This window comes from Salmo salar, chromosome ssa01 (genome assembly GCF_905237065.1).
Source record: "Salmo salar chromosome ssa01, Ssal_v3.1, whole genome shotgun sequence".
NCBI classification, from domain to species: Eukaryota; Metazoa; Chordata; class Actinopteri; order Salmoniformes; family Salmonidae; genus Salmo; species Salmo salar.
In genome coordinates, this window is record NC_059442.1 from 16,339,009 (window position 1) to 16,356,656 (window position 17,648).

The 17,648-nt window shown below is 43.7% G+C and overlaps 1 protein-coding gene across 8 annotated transcripts in view; it reads left to right on the plus strand.

Annotated features, from left to right (window-relative positions):
- Positions 1-17,648, plus strand: part of LOC106566627 (arf-GAP with SH3 domain, ANK repeat and PH domain-containing protein 2) — a 116,730-nt gene that overhangs the window by 40,915 nt on the left and 58,167 nt on the right. For all 8 annotated transcript variants that reach the window (XM_014134877.2, XM_014134949.2, XM_014135269.2 and 5 more), the window contains exons 3-4: positions 8,745-8,890; positions 14,014-14,088. In XM_014134877.2, the coding sequence (XP_013990352.1) occupies positions 8,745-8,890; positions 14,014-14,088 (221 nt within the window). The remainder of the gene's footprint in view (positions 1-8,744; positions 8,891-14,013; positions 14,089-17,648) is intronic.

The window sequence follows — 17,648 nt, forward strand, 5'->3', positions numbered from 1 at the left end:
ACCATTGACATCTTTGAGTTGTACCTCCCTCTCGTATTCATTAATCTACACAGGCCCTTTCTGAATGTACCCTCAGTCAGAACACAGGGTGATTACATAAGAGGAGAACACTTGGTGACTTTCCAGTCTTCCTGAGAATGAATGTTGTGAATTAAGACGCTTTTTCCTTAGTTGAGCTGTGGGATCTTGGATTTTCTGGCCCTTCTTTATAGCAGAGACTTTCTGTGCCAATATAAACAGTGAAAGCTTGTTGCCGGATTGTTAGAATTAGTGGTAAAGTTGATTCCAATGCTAGCTAGCATCATATTTAACGCTTGTGTCAGGCTCTGGATAGAACCTTAGGTATATATCCTAACCTTGACCTTTTTAAGAAAAATGTAAATGTATGAAATGTCAACAACTCAACATTGTTGTCAGTGAGATTGTGTGTTAGTATGGTCCAGTCAGGAGGTCTAAGCGACATTGTGTCTGTTCTGCTTGGTATTATAATGTGGGCTGGAGGCACTGAACTGAACAGTGGCATTCCTGCTGCTGCCAGAGCCCAGCCCAGACTTCCCTTGATGTGGGCAAATCGCTGCATTATTCAGCACAACCTACACATCTCTCCCAGGCTCCCTATCCTACCCACGATCTCAATCAGTTTCCTGGACCTCGCTCTACTGTGGTGAAATATTCATCCCTGACAGTTTCTCTCTCTTCTTTGCTCTGTATCTTTTGAATCTGTGTTGCTGCTCACCCTCCATAGCTTTGACAGATACGACCTTCACATGCCCAGGATTGTAGTGTTATTCCATACACAAATATCATGTCTAGAAGACTCCTGCTACAAACTCCTGCAGTTTGGACATTGTATTATCCTTCAAACTGACAAGTTCCTCCAGCAACACTGACAAGCTATTTTATCTCTCCCTCCCTCCCTCCTTTCTCATATGGAAGTAAAAAGAATGCTTTTGAGAAAATGAGAAGCCAGCTATGTTGTCGAATGGACAAGCATTGTTTCTTCAGAAAGCAGCATCCCATATATTCTGACCTGTTACAGTTGATCTTGGCAACCTCTTTTGCATGTCATAAACAATCAGTCAGTTAGTCAGTCGTAGTGACCATAGAGCAGAGAAGATGATAAAAGCCAAATCAGAACTTACCTCCTTCACCAGGGATGTAGCGACATCCTCCTGGAGGACAGGGGCCCAGCGGAGAGCCCGGTCAGACTGACAGAACTGGAGCAGAGCTTACCCTCGCCACGCCACAGCGCTCCCTGGTGTCACCTATCAGTCTGCCTATCACTGGGCCTGCAGAGCTGTCACCCTATCAGGGTTGGGCTCAATTCGAATTGAAGACAGTCAATTCAGGAAGTGTTTTTAATTTAAAATTCGGACATTTTAAAACTTTTGAAATAAATAGCTACTACTTTTCAGTATTGAGAAGTCATGCCATTTTTTTCGATTATTGAATTGTAATTTTACTTTCTGAATTGACTGCCTTCAATTCAAATTGAACCCTGCACCCAATTACTGGTCTAATGGCCCACAGTCTGAGATAAGAAATACATGCTTTATTAATCCCCAGTTTGATCTGGGTGGCTTATATTCAGACACAGTTGTTGGTCTAACTGATGGTGTTTGCTGTATGCACCGCTGTGCCTCTGGGTAGATCAGATCAGTTTTTCTGGCTAAACCTTGTCATGATGAACCCATAGGCAGCCATCACACCCATGATAATGAGTACACAGCTACTGAGTACATGCATGCATGCACATGTTGTAAAGTATGATGACTATACCATACATTGTACATACTGGAAGCACACACTCGCATAGATAGACATGAAATCATTTGTCATTCCCCTTGCAGTCTCACTTATTTCCATCTCAGTCCACACACACACACCATGCATTTTACTCCTGTCTCACTGAGGTCTCCCTTAATGACAATCCATCTCTCTCCAATGGTTTGTCCTCTGGGTAAACCTTAACAGCCTTGTCTGCGGCGGTCATATCGTTAAAAGGATGTTAAGTCCAGCAGTATTTATTCAGTCTCCATGGAGAATGGCATGTGAAACCTCCAGCAAAGTAAACTTGTGATTAACCGTGTGTGTGTGTGTGTGTGTGCAGGGACAGACACCCCCACCACCCTCTGTGCTGTTAGATAATCCACAGCAGGTGCCTTGGTGTGTCTGCTGCTGTTGTTGCAGAGTTACAGTAATTGTGTGTTGATTGTCAAAGAGCTCTCTATGGGTGAATGTGTCACTCCACCTCTCCTCCCTCCTTTTCAAGATTCCCACTAAACACTGGGCCACCATTTCTTGAGGGCCAGCCTCAGACAGGAACCCAAGTCATTCCATCCATCCACAACAACAGAACACAACCCTCCATGTCCTGCTATCACTGACTATCCCTGACTGATACAGAAAGGGAAAGAGAGGAGACAGTGTGGGAATGCACTGGAGGGTGGCATGTATTGTTCACAGTAACTCACTCTCACACACAGACACACACTGCTCACAATGTCTCACTCACTCACTCACTCACTCACTCACTCACTCACTCACAGTACACTGAGGTGTCTAACTGCCGGGGTTGCTTTACAGTAAATAGGAGACTAGCCTTGGGGTCTTCACCGGGGCCATATGTGTTCTGTGTCAGGGTTGGGGTCTTCACCGGGGCCGTGTGTGTTCTGTATCAGGGTTGGGGTCTTCACCGGGGCCGTGTGTGTTCTGCGTCAGGGTTGGGGTCTTCACCGGGGCCGTATGTGTTCTGCGTCAGGGTTGGGGTCTTCACCGGGGCCGTGTGTGTTCTGCGTCAGGGTTGGGGTCTTCACCGGGCCGTGTGTGTTCTGCGTCAGGGTTGGGGTCTTCACCGGGGCCGTGTGTGTTCTGCGTCAGGGTTGGGGTCTTCACCGGGGCCGTGTGTGTTCTGCGTCAGGGTTGGGGTCTTCACCGGGGCCGTGTGTGTTCTGCGTCAGGGTTGGGGTCTTCACCGGGGCCGTGTGTGTTCTGCGTCAGGGTTGGGGTCTTCACCGGGGCCGTGTGTGTTCTGCGTCAGGGTTGGGGTCTTCACCGGGGCCGTGTGTGTTCTGTGTCAGGGTTGGGGTCTTCACCGGGGCCGTGTGTGTTCTGCGTCAGGGTTGGGGTCTTCACCGGGGCCGTGTGTGTTCTGCGTCAGGGTTGGATAGTCAAGGCACAGAGATGCCCTGAGCTCATGTGCCACTTCAAAACAAAAGCCCTGCTAGGGCCCGCTGGCGACACACGGGCCAGGGCGACCCACAACAAAGCAGCTGTGTTTGATGTCTTAACGGTGTGCGTGTGTTTGAACATTTGTTTTTGGCAGAGTTGCGCAAGGACAGCCTAAACAGCAACCCAACAAGAATTCAACTGTAGGTTCCCTTCAGGTAACTTGACTAGAGCACTGTGGCTTCGCTAAAATAAATGTTGTCTTAGGTGGAAAAAGGTTGAGAAAGAAGCCTTCTTAAGAGATAAAGGACTTCCAACTCACCTGTTATATCTATGCCTGAGCTCGGACGACTCCGGTTACATCCGTGCCTGAGCTCGGACGACTCCGGTTACATCCGTGCCTGAGCTCGGACGACTCCGGTTACATCCGTGCCTGAGCTCGGACGACTCCGGTTACATCCGTGCCTGAGCTTAGGACTCAAAACTCAGTGTTTGGCGTTCATTTTTAGCAATAAGGTTTTTATGATCTGCATGATTTCATCCACCTTGATCTTATTGCACCACTATAAGAGTTGCTTGTAGTTCTTCTATTTCAATATCTTACCCTGTGAACATGTTAAGTTGTGGGTGGGTAGGTGGCAGTGTGTCTGGACAGACGCGGTGCAATAATGAGTTCCGCTTAGTCATTCTCCGGAGGTAGAATCCATCCTCACATTCCTCTACTGTCTCTCTCGCTCTCTGTGTGTGTCCATCCATTTGTCACCCTGTATGAGTGGCCTCTGCCACAGGTGGTGGTTGGTTGGTGGGCGGTATCTCCCTGATCTAACATGACAAGGTGGTCCCCTGACCATTGACACAGAGTGGGCTGAGAGATGGAAGGGGAATGGTGTGCTAATGGGCCACCAGACTCTGTTCACAGTAAAACACACACTCACAATCTCTAACACACACACACTCCCTGTTCTCTAGGGAAAGTCTCCAGGGTTGTCATGGCAATGCTCCCTGCACCCAACCAGTGCCTCAAGTCCCTCTTCACCTCAATTAGCAGCACTAAATGAAGTGTGGCTCTGAGGTTAGCTGACATCTGTCAGGCCTGCTTTACTCCCCTTTCGTAGCTTGAAGTGATGGTGTTGCTGGGTTTGATTTAGGTGAATTTCCTGTTCCTATAGGATACACACTCACACACATGGGTGGCCTTTCTCTCTTAGGTTTGACTCTCCTTTATAAAAGGTTTTATTTCTGGTTAATAGTGTACCTTACTGTTATGTTTTCAAAAAAATGGTAAAAAAGAAACCAAAGTATCTTCTTAGCAAAGAGATTTCTCAAGCAATAATTTTCGCTAGGACTGTCTGACTGGTCTCCACCACCAAACAGCTCTTACACATTCTTTTTATGTTTTACCTTTATTTAACTAGACAAGTCAGTTAAGAACAAATCCTTATTTACAATGACGGCTTACCCCATCCAAACCCTAACCCGGACAACGCTGGGCCAATTGTGCGCCACCCTATGGGACTCTCAATCACGGCCGGTTGGGATACGGCCTGGAATCGAACCAGGGTCTGTTTTAGTGCGCCACTCGGGAGCACTGAAAGGGCATTATCATTATTATCACAATTTCACAGTATTATTCCAACCTCATAGTGTGTAAATATATATAAAACACAAGAAATCACATTTTTGACTGTGCTGGGCCTTTTAATAAAATACCACACCTATATGTATTAGCTTTAGCCTTAGCTTTAGAATCAACCTACTTTTAACATGGCCATTTTTGTATTTTAGCAGCTCTTAATCATAGCAATCAGGAAATGTAGCCTGTAACACTCCCACAGTCTAATGAATGGTAACGTTCATGAGTAATTCCTCTTTAACCTTTTTGTACGAGAGCGTTTGTGTTACTCTGTCTGTACAGTGTAACCACAGTTCCCTGGTCATCCCCTCCCCCTGCCACATGGCCACAGCTCTGGAGGCATTCCAGTGTGACAACACCTCTCTAACTCTCTCTCTTCCTGTCCCATTGTGTTCTTCAATCCCAAAGACAATTTCAGAGAGCAGGGGAAACATTGGAGAGGCGGAATCGGAGTGGATGGAATTCCACACACTGCACTGTGCACTATCCAAGGCCGCTATTTATTATTCTAAATAAATGTTATTGGTCACATGCTTCGTAAGCAACAGGTGTAAAGGAAGAGGGAAATGCTTACTGACGGTCACTTCCCAACAAAGCAGAGAGAAAGATAATAGTGAAATAATAGAAAAGTAATAACACTTAATAATAAATACACAGTGAGTAACGATAACTTGGCTGTATAGACAGGGTACCAGTACTGAGTGCGAGGTAATTGAGGTAGATACACTACATGACCAAATATATATGACCACCTGCTCATCGAACATCTCATTCCAAAGTCATGGCATTAATATGGAGTTGGTCCTCCCCCTTTGCTGCTATAACAGCCTCCATTCTTCTGGGAAGGCTTTCCACTACTTGATGGAATATTGCTGTGGGGACTTGGCTGTGTGCTTGATTTTATACATGGAAAGAGCAAGTGTTCTTAATGTTGTGTACAGTCAGTGTAGAACTAGGAATAAAGTGACTAGGCAACAGGATAGATAATAAACAGTAGCAGCAACGTTTGTGATAAGTCAAAAAAGTTAGTAGAAAAAGGGTCAATGCAGATAGTCCAGGTAGCTATATGGTTGACTTTTTAACAGTATTATCTCTTGGGGGCCTCCCGAGTGGCGCAGTGGTCTAAGACACTGCATCGCAGTGCTAGCTGTGCCACTAGAGATCCTGGGTTCGAGTCCAGGATCTGTCGCAGCCGGCCGCATCCGGGAGATTCATGGGGCGGCGCACAATTGTCTCAGGGTCGTCCGGGTTAGGGGAGGGTTTGGCCGGCAGGGATGTCCTTGTCCCATCGCACACTAGAGACTCCTGTAGTGGGCCGTAAGCAGTGCATGCTGACACCGTCACCAGGTGTACGGTGTTTCCTCCGACACATTGGTGCGGCTGGCTTCCAGGTTAAGTGGGCATTGTGTCAAGAAGCAGTACGGCTTGGTTGGGTTGTGTTTCGGAGGACGCACGGCTCTCGACCTTCGCCACTCCCGAGTCCGTACGGGAGTTGCAGCGATGAGACAAGACTAACTACCAATTGGATAGCACGAAATTGTGGAGAAAAATGGGTAAAACATTTCAATAATTTTGTATTATGGCTTCGGGGTAGAAGCTGTTCAAATCAAATTTTATTTGTCACATGCGCCGAATACAACAGGTGTAGACTTTACAGTGAAATGCTTCAGGGTCATGTTGGTTCCAGACTTGCTGCATTGGTATCGCTTGCCGTGTGGTAGTAGAGAGAACAGTGGATGACCTGGGTGGCTGCAATTTTTGACACATTTTAGGGCCTTCCTCTAACACCGCCTGGTATAGAGGTCCTGGATGGCAGCTTGATCAACCCCTGTGATGTACTGGCAGTATGACCTACCCTATAGCGCCTTGCGGTCACATGCCAAGCAGTTGCCATACCAAGCAGTGATGCAGCCAGTCAAGATGCTCTCAATAGTGCAGCTGTACAACTTTTGACGATCTGAGGGTCCATGCCAAATATACCGTCTCCTGAGGCGGAATCTTTTCAGCCTCCTGAGGAGGAAGAGGCATTGTCGTGCCCTCTTCACGACTGAGTTGGTGTTTTTGGACCCTGATATATCTTTAGTGATGTGGACACAGAGGAACTTGAAACTCTCGATCCATTTCACTACAACCCGTCTATGTAAATGGGGGTGTGCTCGGGCTCTTCGTTTCCTGTAGTCCACGATCAGCTCCTTTATCTTGCTGACGTTGAGGGAGAGGTTGTTGTTCTGGCACCACACTGCCAGGTCTCATCATCGGTGATCATCATCGGTGATCATCGGTGATCAAGGTTACTACTCTTGCCCAGAAATGAGAATATGCATATTATTAGTAGATTTGGATAGAAAACACTCTGAAGTTTCTAAAACTGTTTGAATGGTGTCTGTGAGTATAACAGAACTCGTATGGCAGGCAAAAACCTGAGAAGAATCCAACCAGGAAGTGGGAAATCTGAGAATTGTAGTTCTTTTGAATCCCTATCGAAACTACAGTGTCTGTGGGGTCACGTTGCACTTCCTAAGGCTTCCATTGGCTGTCAACAGCCTTTAGAAACGTGTTTCATCCTTCTCCTGTTACTGGGCAGAAAATAGGAGCTCAGTCAATGAGTGGACTGCCTGAGGACAAAGGACTTGGTGATGCGCGAGCCCGCCAGCGCGCCGTTCCTTCTTTTTCTTGAATGAATATGCTATTATCTGGTTGGAATATTATCGACGTTTTATGTTAAAAAGACCCTAAGGATTGATTGTAAACAACATTTGACATGTTTCTACAAACGGTAATGGAACTATTTTGACTTTTCATGTCAGGATTTACGCTTGCGCGTTATGCCTTTGGATAGTGATCTGAACGCACGAACAAAAGAGGTATTTGGACATAAATATGGAGTATGTAGAACAAAAATAACATTTCTTGTGGAAGTAGGAGTCCTGGGAGTGCATTCTGATGAAGATCAGCAAAGGTAAGAGAATATTTATAATACTAATTCTGAGTTTAGTTGACCCCAGAACTTGGCGGGTATCTGTATAGCTTGCTTTGATGGCGAGCTATGTACTCAGAATATTGAAAAATGTGCTTTCTCCGTAAAGCTATTTTAGAATCTGACACAGCGGTTGCATTAAGGAGAAGTATATCTATAATTCTTTCAATAACTGTTGTAAGTTTTATCAACGTTTATGATGATTATTTTTGTAAATTGATGTGCACATTCACCGGAAGTTTTGGTGGGAATACATTTTCTAAACATCACGCGCCAATGTAAAATGGGATTTTTGGATATAAATATGAACTTTATCGAGCAAAACATACATGTATTGTGTAACATGAAGTCCTATGAGTGCCATCTGATGAAGATCATCAAAGGTTAGTGAATATTTTAGCTGTATTTTTGGTTTTTGTGATGCATGTCCTTGCTTGGGAAATGGCTGTGTGGTTTTTCTTGTGAAGTTTATGTCCTGACATAATCTAATTTTATGCTTTCGCCGTAAAGCCTTTTTGAAATCGGACAATGTGGTTAGATTAACGAGAAGTTTATCTTTAAAATGGTGTAAAATAGTTGATTGTTTGAGAAAATGAAATTCTGAGATTTTTTCTGTTTTGTATTTCGCGCCGTGCTATTTCACTGGCTGTTGATAGTGTGTACCACGGGTGGGACGCTAGCGTCCCACCTAGCCTATAGAAGTTAAATGGCACACTGGAGTGGTGCTGCCACTATGCATAGTGTGCTAGAGGGCGATACACTTGTTTGTTCTACTATTCACACTCACTCTGAGATGTCTCCCCAGTCCCTTGTTAAGTTTATGGCTGAATTAACTACAGAAGAGGGAGTGTACCTTGTCTGTACACGTTGACCTTTCCATTAATTTCTTCTTTCCATTTTCCTTAGTCCCCTCCATCACCTTGTCCTCCGTAGTCATCCTTTGTTCTTTTCTCTCCTGTGTGTCAGCCCATGTGGAGAATGAGGAGCACTACACCCAGGCCCTCGAGAAGTTTGGGGAGAACTGTGTCTACAGGGACGACCCCGACCTGGGCTCTGCCTTCCTGAAGTTCTCTGTCTTCACCAAGGAGCTCACCGCCCTCTTCAAAAACCTGGTGAGAGGGAAGACTGAGATTTTGTTCTGTTATGCACCTTCAAATTAAATTTAATTTGTCACATGCGCCAAATACAGCAGGTGTAGACCTTACAGGGAAATGTTTACCTTCAAACTAAGTATTTGTTCTGACCGATAAGACTACTATCTTGAGGAATTTTGGATTAAATAACTGTCGGTTTCTTCCGAGGTTCTGGCCTTTCTAGGGAGTTATTCCTTGCCACCGTGCTTCTACACCTCCATTGCTTGCTGTTTGGGGTTTTAGGCTGGGTTTCTGTACAGCACTATGTGACATCAGCTGATGTAAGAAGTGCTTTATAAATAAATTTGATTTATTGTGGAGGCAGCCGGGAATCAAAGCCAGGAGATTAGCCGTTCCATCCTGACTCCAACATGGCAATCTATTTCCATACCTGGCAAGCCATGTGGTCAGTTCTTGAGACAACACAGATTAAATCAACAGTGAATTAGCTCTGTGTAATTTGACGTTGTTCCTGTTGTGAGGCAAAATCCTCTAGAATGGCTGTCAGGTGTTTCTAATAAAGCTTTAGGGTTGTTTGAATTTGTATTGGAGTCAAAGCAGGATCTGAGTAAATTGGATCCAGCAGATATTTGGTCTCCAAGTAGCACTTTGGAAGCTGTGATGGAAAACTGATCTATCCAATTCCAGATTACATTCTGACCCCAGGGGATACACACAGTTAGAGCAGGATGATAGACTTTGAGGCCATCGTGTAGGAATTCCACAGACACACATACGCAGTGTTTCCCCTATATTAATTTTGTTGCGGTGGCCTATGTATGTATGTATGTATGTATGTATGTATGTATGTATGTATGTATGTATGTATGTATGTATGTATGTATGTATGTATGTATGTATGTATGTATGTATGTATGTATGTATGTATGTATGTATGTATGTATGTATGTATGTATGTATGTATGTATGTATGTATGTATGTATGTATGTATGTATGTATGTATGTATGTATGTATGTATGTATGTATGTATGTATGTATGTATGTATGTATGTATGTATGTATGTATGTATGTATGTATGTATGTATGTATGTATGTATGTATGTATGTATGTATGTATGTATGTATGTATGTATGTATGTATGTATGTATGTATGTATGTATGTATGTATGTATGTATGTATGTATGTATGTATGTATGTATGTATGTATGTATGTATGTATGTATGTATGTATGTATGTATGTATGTATGTATGTATGTATGTATGTATGTATGTATGTATGTATGTATGTATGTATGTATGTATGTATGTATGTATGTATGTATGTATGTATGTATGTATGTATGTATGTATGTATGTATGTATGTATGTATGTATGTATGTATGTATGTATGTATGTATGTATGTATGTATGTATGTATGTATGTATGTATGTATGTATGTATGTATGTATGTATGTATGTATGTATGTATGTATGTATGTATGTATGTATGTATGTATGTATGTATGTATGTATGTATGTATGTATGTATGTATGTATGTATGTATGTATGTATGTATGTATGTATGTATGTATGTATGTATGTATGTATGTATGTATGTATGTATGTATGTATGTATGTATGTATGTATGTATGTATGTATGTATGTATGTATGTATGTATGTATGTATGTATGTATGTATGTATGTATGTATGTATGTATGTATGTATGTATGTATGTATGTATGTATGTATGTATGTATGTATGTATGTATGTATGTATGTTAGTATGTATGTATGTATGTATGTATGTATGTATGTATGTATGTATGTATGTATTCCATTAAAAACATTCCATTTCCAGCTACAATATATATACATACAGACATACACACACACTACCGTTCAAAAGTTTGGGGTCACTTAGAAATGTCCTTGTTTTTTGTTGTTGTTAAAATAACATCAAATTGATCAGAAATACAGTGTAGACATTGTTAATGTTGTAAATGACTATTGTAGCTGGAAATGGCAGATTTTTAATGGAATATCTACATAGGCGTACAGAGGCCCAGTATCAGCAACCATCACTCCTGTGTTCCAATGGCACGTTGTGTTAGCTAATCCAAGTTTATCATTTTAAAAGTCTAATTGATCATTAGAAAACCCTTTTGCAATTATGTTAGCAGAGCTGAAAACTGTTGTCCTGATTAACCTCTATGGGCAAGCGTCCCACCTACTCAACAGCCAGTAATCCCGTGGCGCGATATTCAAATACCTTAGAAATGCTATTACTTCAATTTCTCAAACATATGACTATTTTACACCATTTTAAAGACAAGACTCTCGTTAATCTAACCACACTGTCCGATTTCAAAAAGGCTTTACAACGAAAGCAAAACATTAGATTATGTCAGCAGAGTACCCAGCCAGAAATAATCAGACACCCATTTTTCAAGCTAGCATATAATGTCACATAAACCCAAACCACAGCTAAATGCAGCACTAACCTTTGATCTTCATCAGATGACAATCCTAGGACATTATGTCATACAATACATGCATGTTTTGTTCAATCAAGTTCATATTTATATCAAAAACCAGCTTTTTACATTAGCATGTGACTAGCATGTGACTAGCATTCCCACCGAACACTTCCGGTGAATTTACTAAATTACTCACGATAAACGTTCACAAAAAACATAACAATTGTTTTAAGAATTATAGATACAGAACTACTTTATGCACTCGCTATGTCCGATTTTAAAATAGCTTTTCGGTGAAAGCACATTTTGCAATATTCTGAGTAGATAGCCCGGCCATCACAGGCTAGCTATTTTGACACCCACCAAGTGTGGTACTCACCAAACTCCGATTTACTATTAGAAAAGTTTGATTACCTTTGCTGTCTTCGTCAGAATGCACTCCCAGGACTTCTACTTCAATAACAAATGTTGGTTTGGTTCAAAATAATCCATAGTTATATCCAAATAGCGGCGTTTTGTTCGTGCGTTCAAGACACTATCTGATGGGTAAAGAAGGGTGACGCGCCTGACGCGTTTCGTGACAAAAAATGTCAAAATATTCCATTACCGTACTTCGAAGCATGTCAACCGCTGTTTAAAATCAATTTTTATGCTATTTTTCTCGTAAAAAAGCGATAATATTCCGACCGGGAGTGGTTGTTTTCGTTCAAAGAGAGAGAAAGTAAACATGGTGTCGGCTCGGGCACGCGCCTCCAGTCTCATTGTTCTCAGATCGACCACTTACAAAATGCGCTAATGTTTTTCAGCCAGGGCCTGCAAAGCCACCATTCAGCTTTCTGGTGCCTTCTGAGAGCCTATGGGAGCGTTAGAAAATGTCACGTCATGCCAGAGATCCACTGTTTTGGTTAGAGATGATCAAGAAGGCCATGAAATGGTCAGAGAGAGCGCTTCCTGTTTGGAATCTTCTCAGGTTTTGGCCTGCCAAATGAGTTCTGTTATACTCACAGACACCATTCAAACAGTTTTAGAAACTTTAGGGTGTTTTCTATCCAAATCAAACAATTATATGCATATTCTAGTTACTGGGCAGGAGTAGTAACCAGATTAAATCGGGTACGTTTTTTATCCGGCCGTGCAAATACTGCCCCCTAGCCCCAACAAGTTAAAGAAGCAATACAGCTGGCCTTCTTTAGACTAGTTGAGTATCTGGAGCATCAGCATTTGTGGGTTCGATTACAGGCTCAAAATGGCCAGAAACAAAGAACTTTCTTCTGAAACTTGTCAGTCTATTCTTGTTCTGAAAAATGATTGCCAAGAAACTGAAGATCTCGTACAACGCTGTGTACTACTCCCTTCACAGAACAACGCAAACTGCCTATTTAATGAAGCTGCCAGTTGAGGACTTGTGAGGCGTCTGTTTCTCAAACTAGACACTAATGTACTTGTCTTCTTGCGCAGTTGTGCACCGGGTCCTCCCACTCCTCTTTCTATTCTGGTTAGAGACAGTTTGCGCTGTTCTGTGAAGGGAGTTGATTGTGAGATGTGTCTGTTATTTGAACTCTGTGAAGCATTTATTTGTTGCAATTTCTGAGATGCAGTTAACTCTAATGAACTTATCCTCTGCAGCAGAGGTAACTCTGGGTCTTCCTTTCCTGTGGTGGTCCTCATGAGAGCCAGTTTCATCATAGTGCTTGATGGTTTTTGCGACTGCACTTGAAGAAACATTCAAAGTTCTTGAAATTTTCCTCATTGACTGACCTTCAGGTCTTAAAGTAATGACGGACTGTTTCTCTTTGCTTATTTAAGTTGTTCTTGTCATAATATGGACTTGGTCTTTTAGCCTTATTTGGTATCTTCTGTATACCACCCCTACCTTGTCTCAACACAACTGATTGGCTGAAACGCATTAAGAAGGAAAGAAATTCCACAAATTAACTTTTAACAAACTTTTAACAAATCTGTTAATTGAAATGCGTTCCAGGTGACTACCTCATGAAGCTGGTTGAGAGAATGCTAAGAGTGTGCAAAGCTGTCAAGGCACAGGGTGGCTACTTTGAAGAATCTCAAATATAAAATATATTTTGATTTGTTTAAAACTTTTTTGTTTACTACATGATTCCATGTGTGTTATTTCATCATTTTGATGTCTTCACAATTATTCTACAATGTAGAAAATAGTAAAAATAAAGAAAAACCCTTGAATGAGTAGGTGTATCCAAACCTTTGACTGGTACTCTATGTGTGTGTGTGCATATATGTATACATATAGATATACACATTTCTGCTGAGATGCGCTTTTAAATTGATAGATGTTGTCTCAATGACTGGAAGCCTATGGGAGCAGCTGGCATGTAATTGAGCTAATGCTAGTAGCAGTGCACCCCCCACCACACCCTTGCCAAAACACTGCATATCCCTTTAATTCCACAGTAGATGTCACTTTCGAGGAAATTCAACACACCGTTGTACCGTATACAGAGGTAATGTCTTTACAAAGGGACATTGAAAACAGACCGACACACACACACATACACAAACAGAACACACACAGAACACACAACCAGCTAAGGTGAGGACATTTAAACAGCACGCAACATCTCTGGTTGTCTCTATTCACCCATGCTTGTGTTAAACCCTCTCTGACCTAAGCTTCTATCCACTGTGTCCATTCAGTTCCAGAACATGAACAACATCATCACCTTCCCTCTGGACAGCCTGCTGAAAGGAGACCTGAAAGGAGTCAAAGGGGTGAGGAACACTATCCTCTGTGTCTTTCTGTTGGACACTCACACTATCCTCCGTGTCTTTCTGTTGGACACTCACACTATCCTCTGTGTCTTTCTGTTGGACACTCACACTATCCTCCGTGTCTTTCTGTTGGACACTCACACTATCCTCCGTGTCTTTCTGTTGGACACTCACACTATCCTCCGTGTCTTTCTGTTGGACACTCACACTATCCTCCGTGTCTTTCTGTTGGACACTCACACTATCCTCCGTGTCTTTCTGTTGGACACTCACACTATCCTCCGTGTCTTTCTGTTGGACACTCACACTATCCTCCGTGTCTTTCTGTTGGACACTCACACTATCCTCTGTGTCTTTCTGTTGGACACTCACACTATCCTCCGTGTCTTTCTGTTGGACACTCACACTATCCTCCGTGTCTTTCTGTTGGACACTCACACTATCCTCCGTGTCTTTCTGTTGGACACTCACACTATCCTCTGTGTCTTTCTGTTGGACTGTATGGTGTTTGTTATTAGACCTCTATAGGGATTTGTATGAAGGTAAAGGTTCTCCTATTACCCTGCTGTACTGTGGTAAATCACGCTTCTGTGTGTGTGATGGTAATTACTAGGTACTAGCAATGTTTTGTACCTGATAGAAAACAGAGAAGCTGTATGAGATGAGTGTTTTCCTGCTGGTACAGTGTGACCTCAGACCCCATGATTTCCTGTGTGTGTGTTGGGGGTGGAAACTATAAACAGCGTACCACTCTTGCAATAGCCAACACATTAACTACACTCCATCACACATGTCAAGTCTGGGACCAGCGCACTCATTCTACTAGCTCCAGGACAAACCAGTCAGCCAGCCAGCGTGTGATGGGGCAGACAGCACACTGTAGGAATGCAGTCAGAATCCTGTCTATATCAATGGAAGGCTGGCCCCAGACAGCCCAGCCCAGACACCCCTCCGGTCTACCAGGCCTTTAATCCCATCAGCACTCATTACTTTCTGCTCTGACCTCTGCACCACAACCACGTGGGTCATAAGTTCCACTGTCTGATGTGTACAAGCACTAATGAGACTGTTCCCTCTATCTTTCTCTCGTTTTCTGTTTCTCTCTTTCATTCTCTCTCGCTCTCTCTCTCCTAAGAGAGTCTACTAGCTAGTCACTAGCTAACTACAGTAGTCCCTGGTTTACCCCATGGCTTCTCATCACTCATACATTCTCCAAGGACTCTTGCTTTCTTGGAGGACACTCTTGTTTCTGTCCCTTGCCCTCTCCCTCTCTGTCTTTCTCTCTCTTCGTTGTAACTTTGGTATCGACAGGCTACATCAGACTTGTGTACAGAGCGTTTCTTGACTGCCGAGAGTGAAGCAGTAGGCCTCTGAACTGTGAACACTGACAGAGAGGGAGAATGGTGCAGATCTGCTCACTACCCCACTGGTGACTCTCCTTACACTCTTTACATGGTGACTGGTGACTCTCCTTACACTCTTGACATGGTGACTGGGGACTCTCCTTACACTCTTGACATGGTGACTGGGGACTCTCCTTACACTCTTTACATGGTGACTGGGGACTCTCCTTACACTCTTGACATGGTGACTGGGGACTCTCCTTACACTCTTTACATGGTGACTGGGGACTCTCCTTACACTCTTGACATGGTGACTGGGGACTCTCCTTACACTCTTTACATGGTGACTGGGGACTCTCCTTACACTCTTGACATGGTGACTGGGGACTCTCCTTACACTCTTGACATGGTGACTGGGGACTCTCCTTACACTCTTGACATGGTGACTGGGGACTCTCCTTACACTCTTGACATGGTGACTGGGGACTCTCCTTACACTCTTTACATGGTGACTGGGGACTCTCCTTACACTCTTGACATGGTGACTGGGGACTCTCCTTACACTCTTTACATGGTGACTGGGGACTCTCCTTACACTCTTGACATGGTGACTGGGGACTCTCCTTACACTCTTGACATGGTGACTGGGGACTCTCCTTACACTCTTGACATGGTGACTGGTGACTCTCCTTACACTCTTTACATGGTGACTGGGGACTCTCCTTAAACTCTTTACATGGTGACTGGTGACTCTCCTTACACTCTTTACATGGTGACTGGTGACTCTCCTTACACTCTTGACATGGTGACTGGGGACTCTCCTTACACTCTTGACATGGTGACTGGGGACTCTCCTTACACTCTTGACATGGTGACTGGGGACTCTCCTTACACTCTTGACATGGTGACTGGTGACTCTCCTTACACTCTTGACATGGTGACTGGGGACTCTCCTTACACTCTTGACATGGTGACTGGGGACTCTCCTTACACTCTTTACATGGTGACTGGTGACTCTCCTTACACTCTTTACATGGTGACTCTCCTTACACTCTTGACATGGTGACTGGTGACTCTCCTTACACTCTTGACATGGTGACTGGTGACTCTCCTTACACTCTTGACATGGTGACTGGTGACTCTCCTTACACTCTTGACATGGTGACTGGGGACTCTCCTTACACTCTTGACATGGTGACTGGGGACTCTCCTTACACTCTTTACATGGTGACTGGTGACTCTCCTTACACTCTTTACATGGTGACTGGTGACTCTCCTTACACTCTTGACATGGTGACTGGGGACTCTCCTTACACTCTTGACATGGTGACTGGTGACTCTCCTTACACTCTTGACATGGTGACTGGTGACTCTCCTTACACTCTTGACATGGTGACTGGGGACTCTCCTTACACTCTTGACATGGTGACTGGGGACTCTCCTTACACTCTTGACATGGTGACTGGTGACTCTCCTTACACTCTTTACATGGTGACTGGGGACTCTCCTTACACTCTTGACATGGTGACTGGGGACTCTCCTTACACTCTTTACATGGTGACTGGGGACTCTCCTTACACTCTTGACATGGTGACTGGGGACTCTCCTTACACTCTTGACATGGTGACTGGTGACTCTCCTTACACTCTTGACATGGTGACTGGGGACTCTCCTTACACTCTTGACATGGTGACTGGGGACTCTCCTTACACTCTTTACATGGTGACTGGGGACTCTATTTACACTCTTTACATGGTGACTGGGGACTCTCCTTACACTCTTTACATGGTGACTGGGGACTCTCCTTACACTCTTTACATGGTGACTGGGGACTCTCCTTACACTCTTTACATGGTGACTGGTGACTCTCCTTACACTCTTTACATGGTGACTGGTGACTCTCCTTACACTCTTGACATGGTGACTGGGGACTCTCCTTACACTCTTGACATGGTGACTGGGGACTCTCCTTACACTCTTGACATGGTGACTGGTGACTCTCCTTACACTCTTGACATGGTGACTGGTGACTCTCCTTACACTCTTGACATGGTGACTGGTGACTCTCCTTACACTCTTGACATGGTGACTGGTGACTCTCCTTACACTCTTTACATGGTGACTGGTGACTCTCCTTACACTCTTGACATGGTGACTGGTGACTCTCCTTACACTCTTGACATGGTGACTGGTGACTCTCCTTACACTCTTGACATG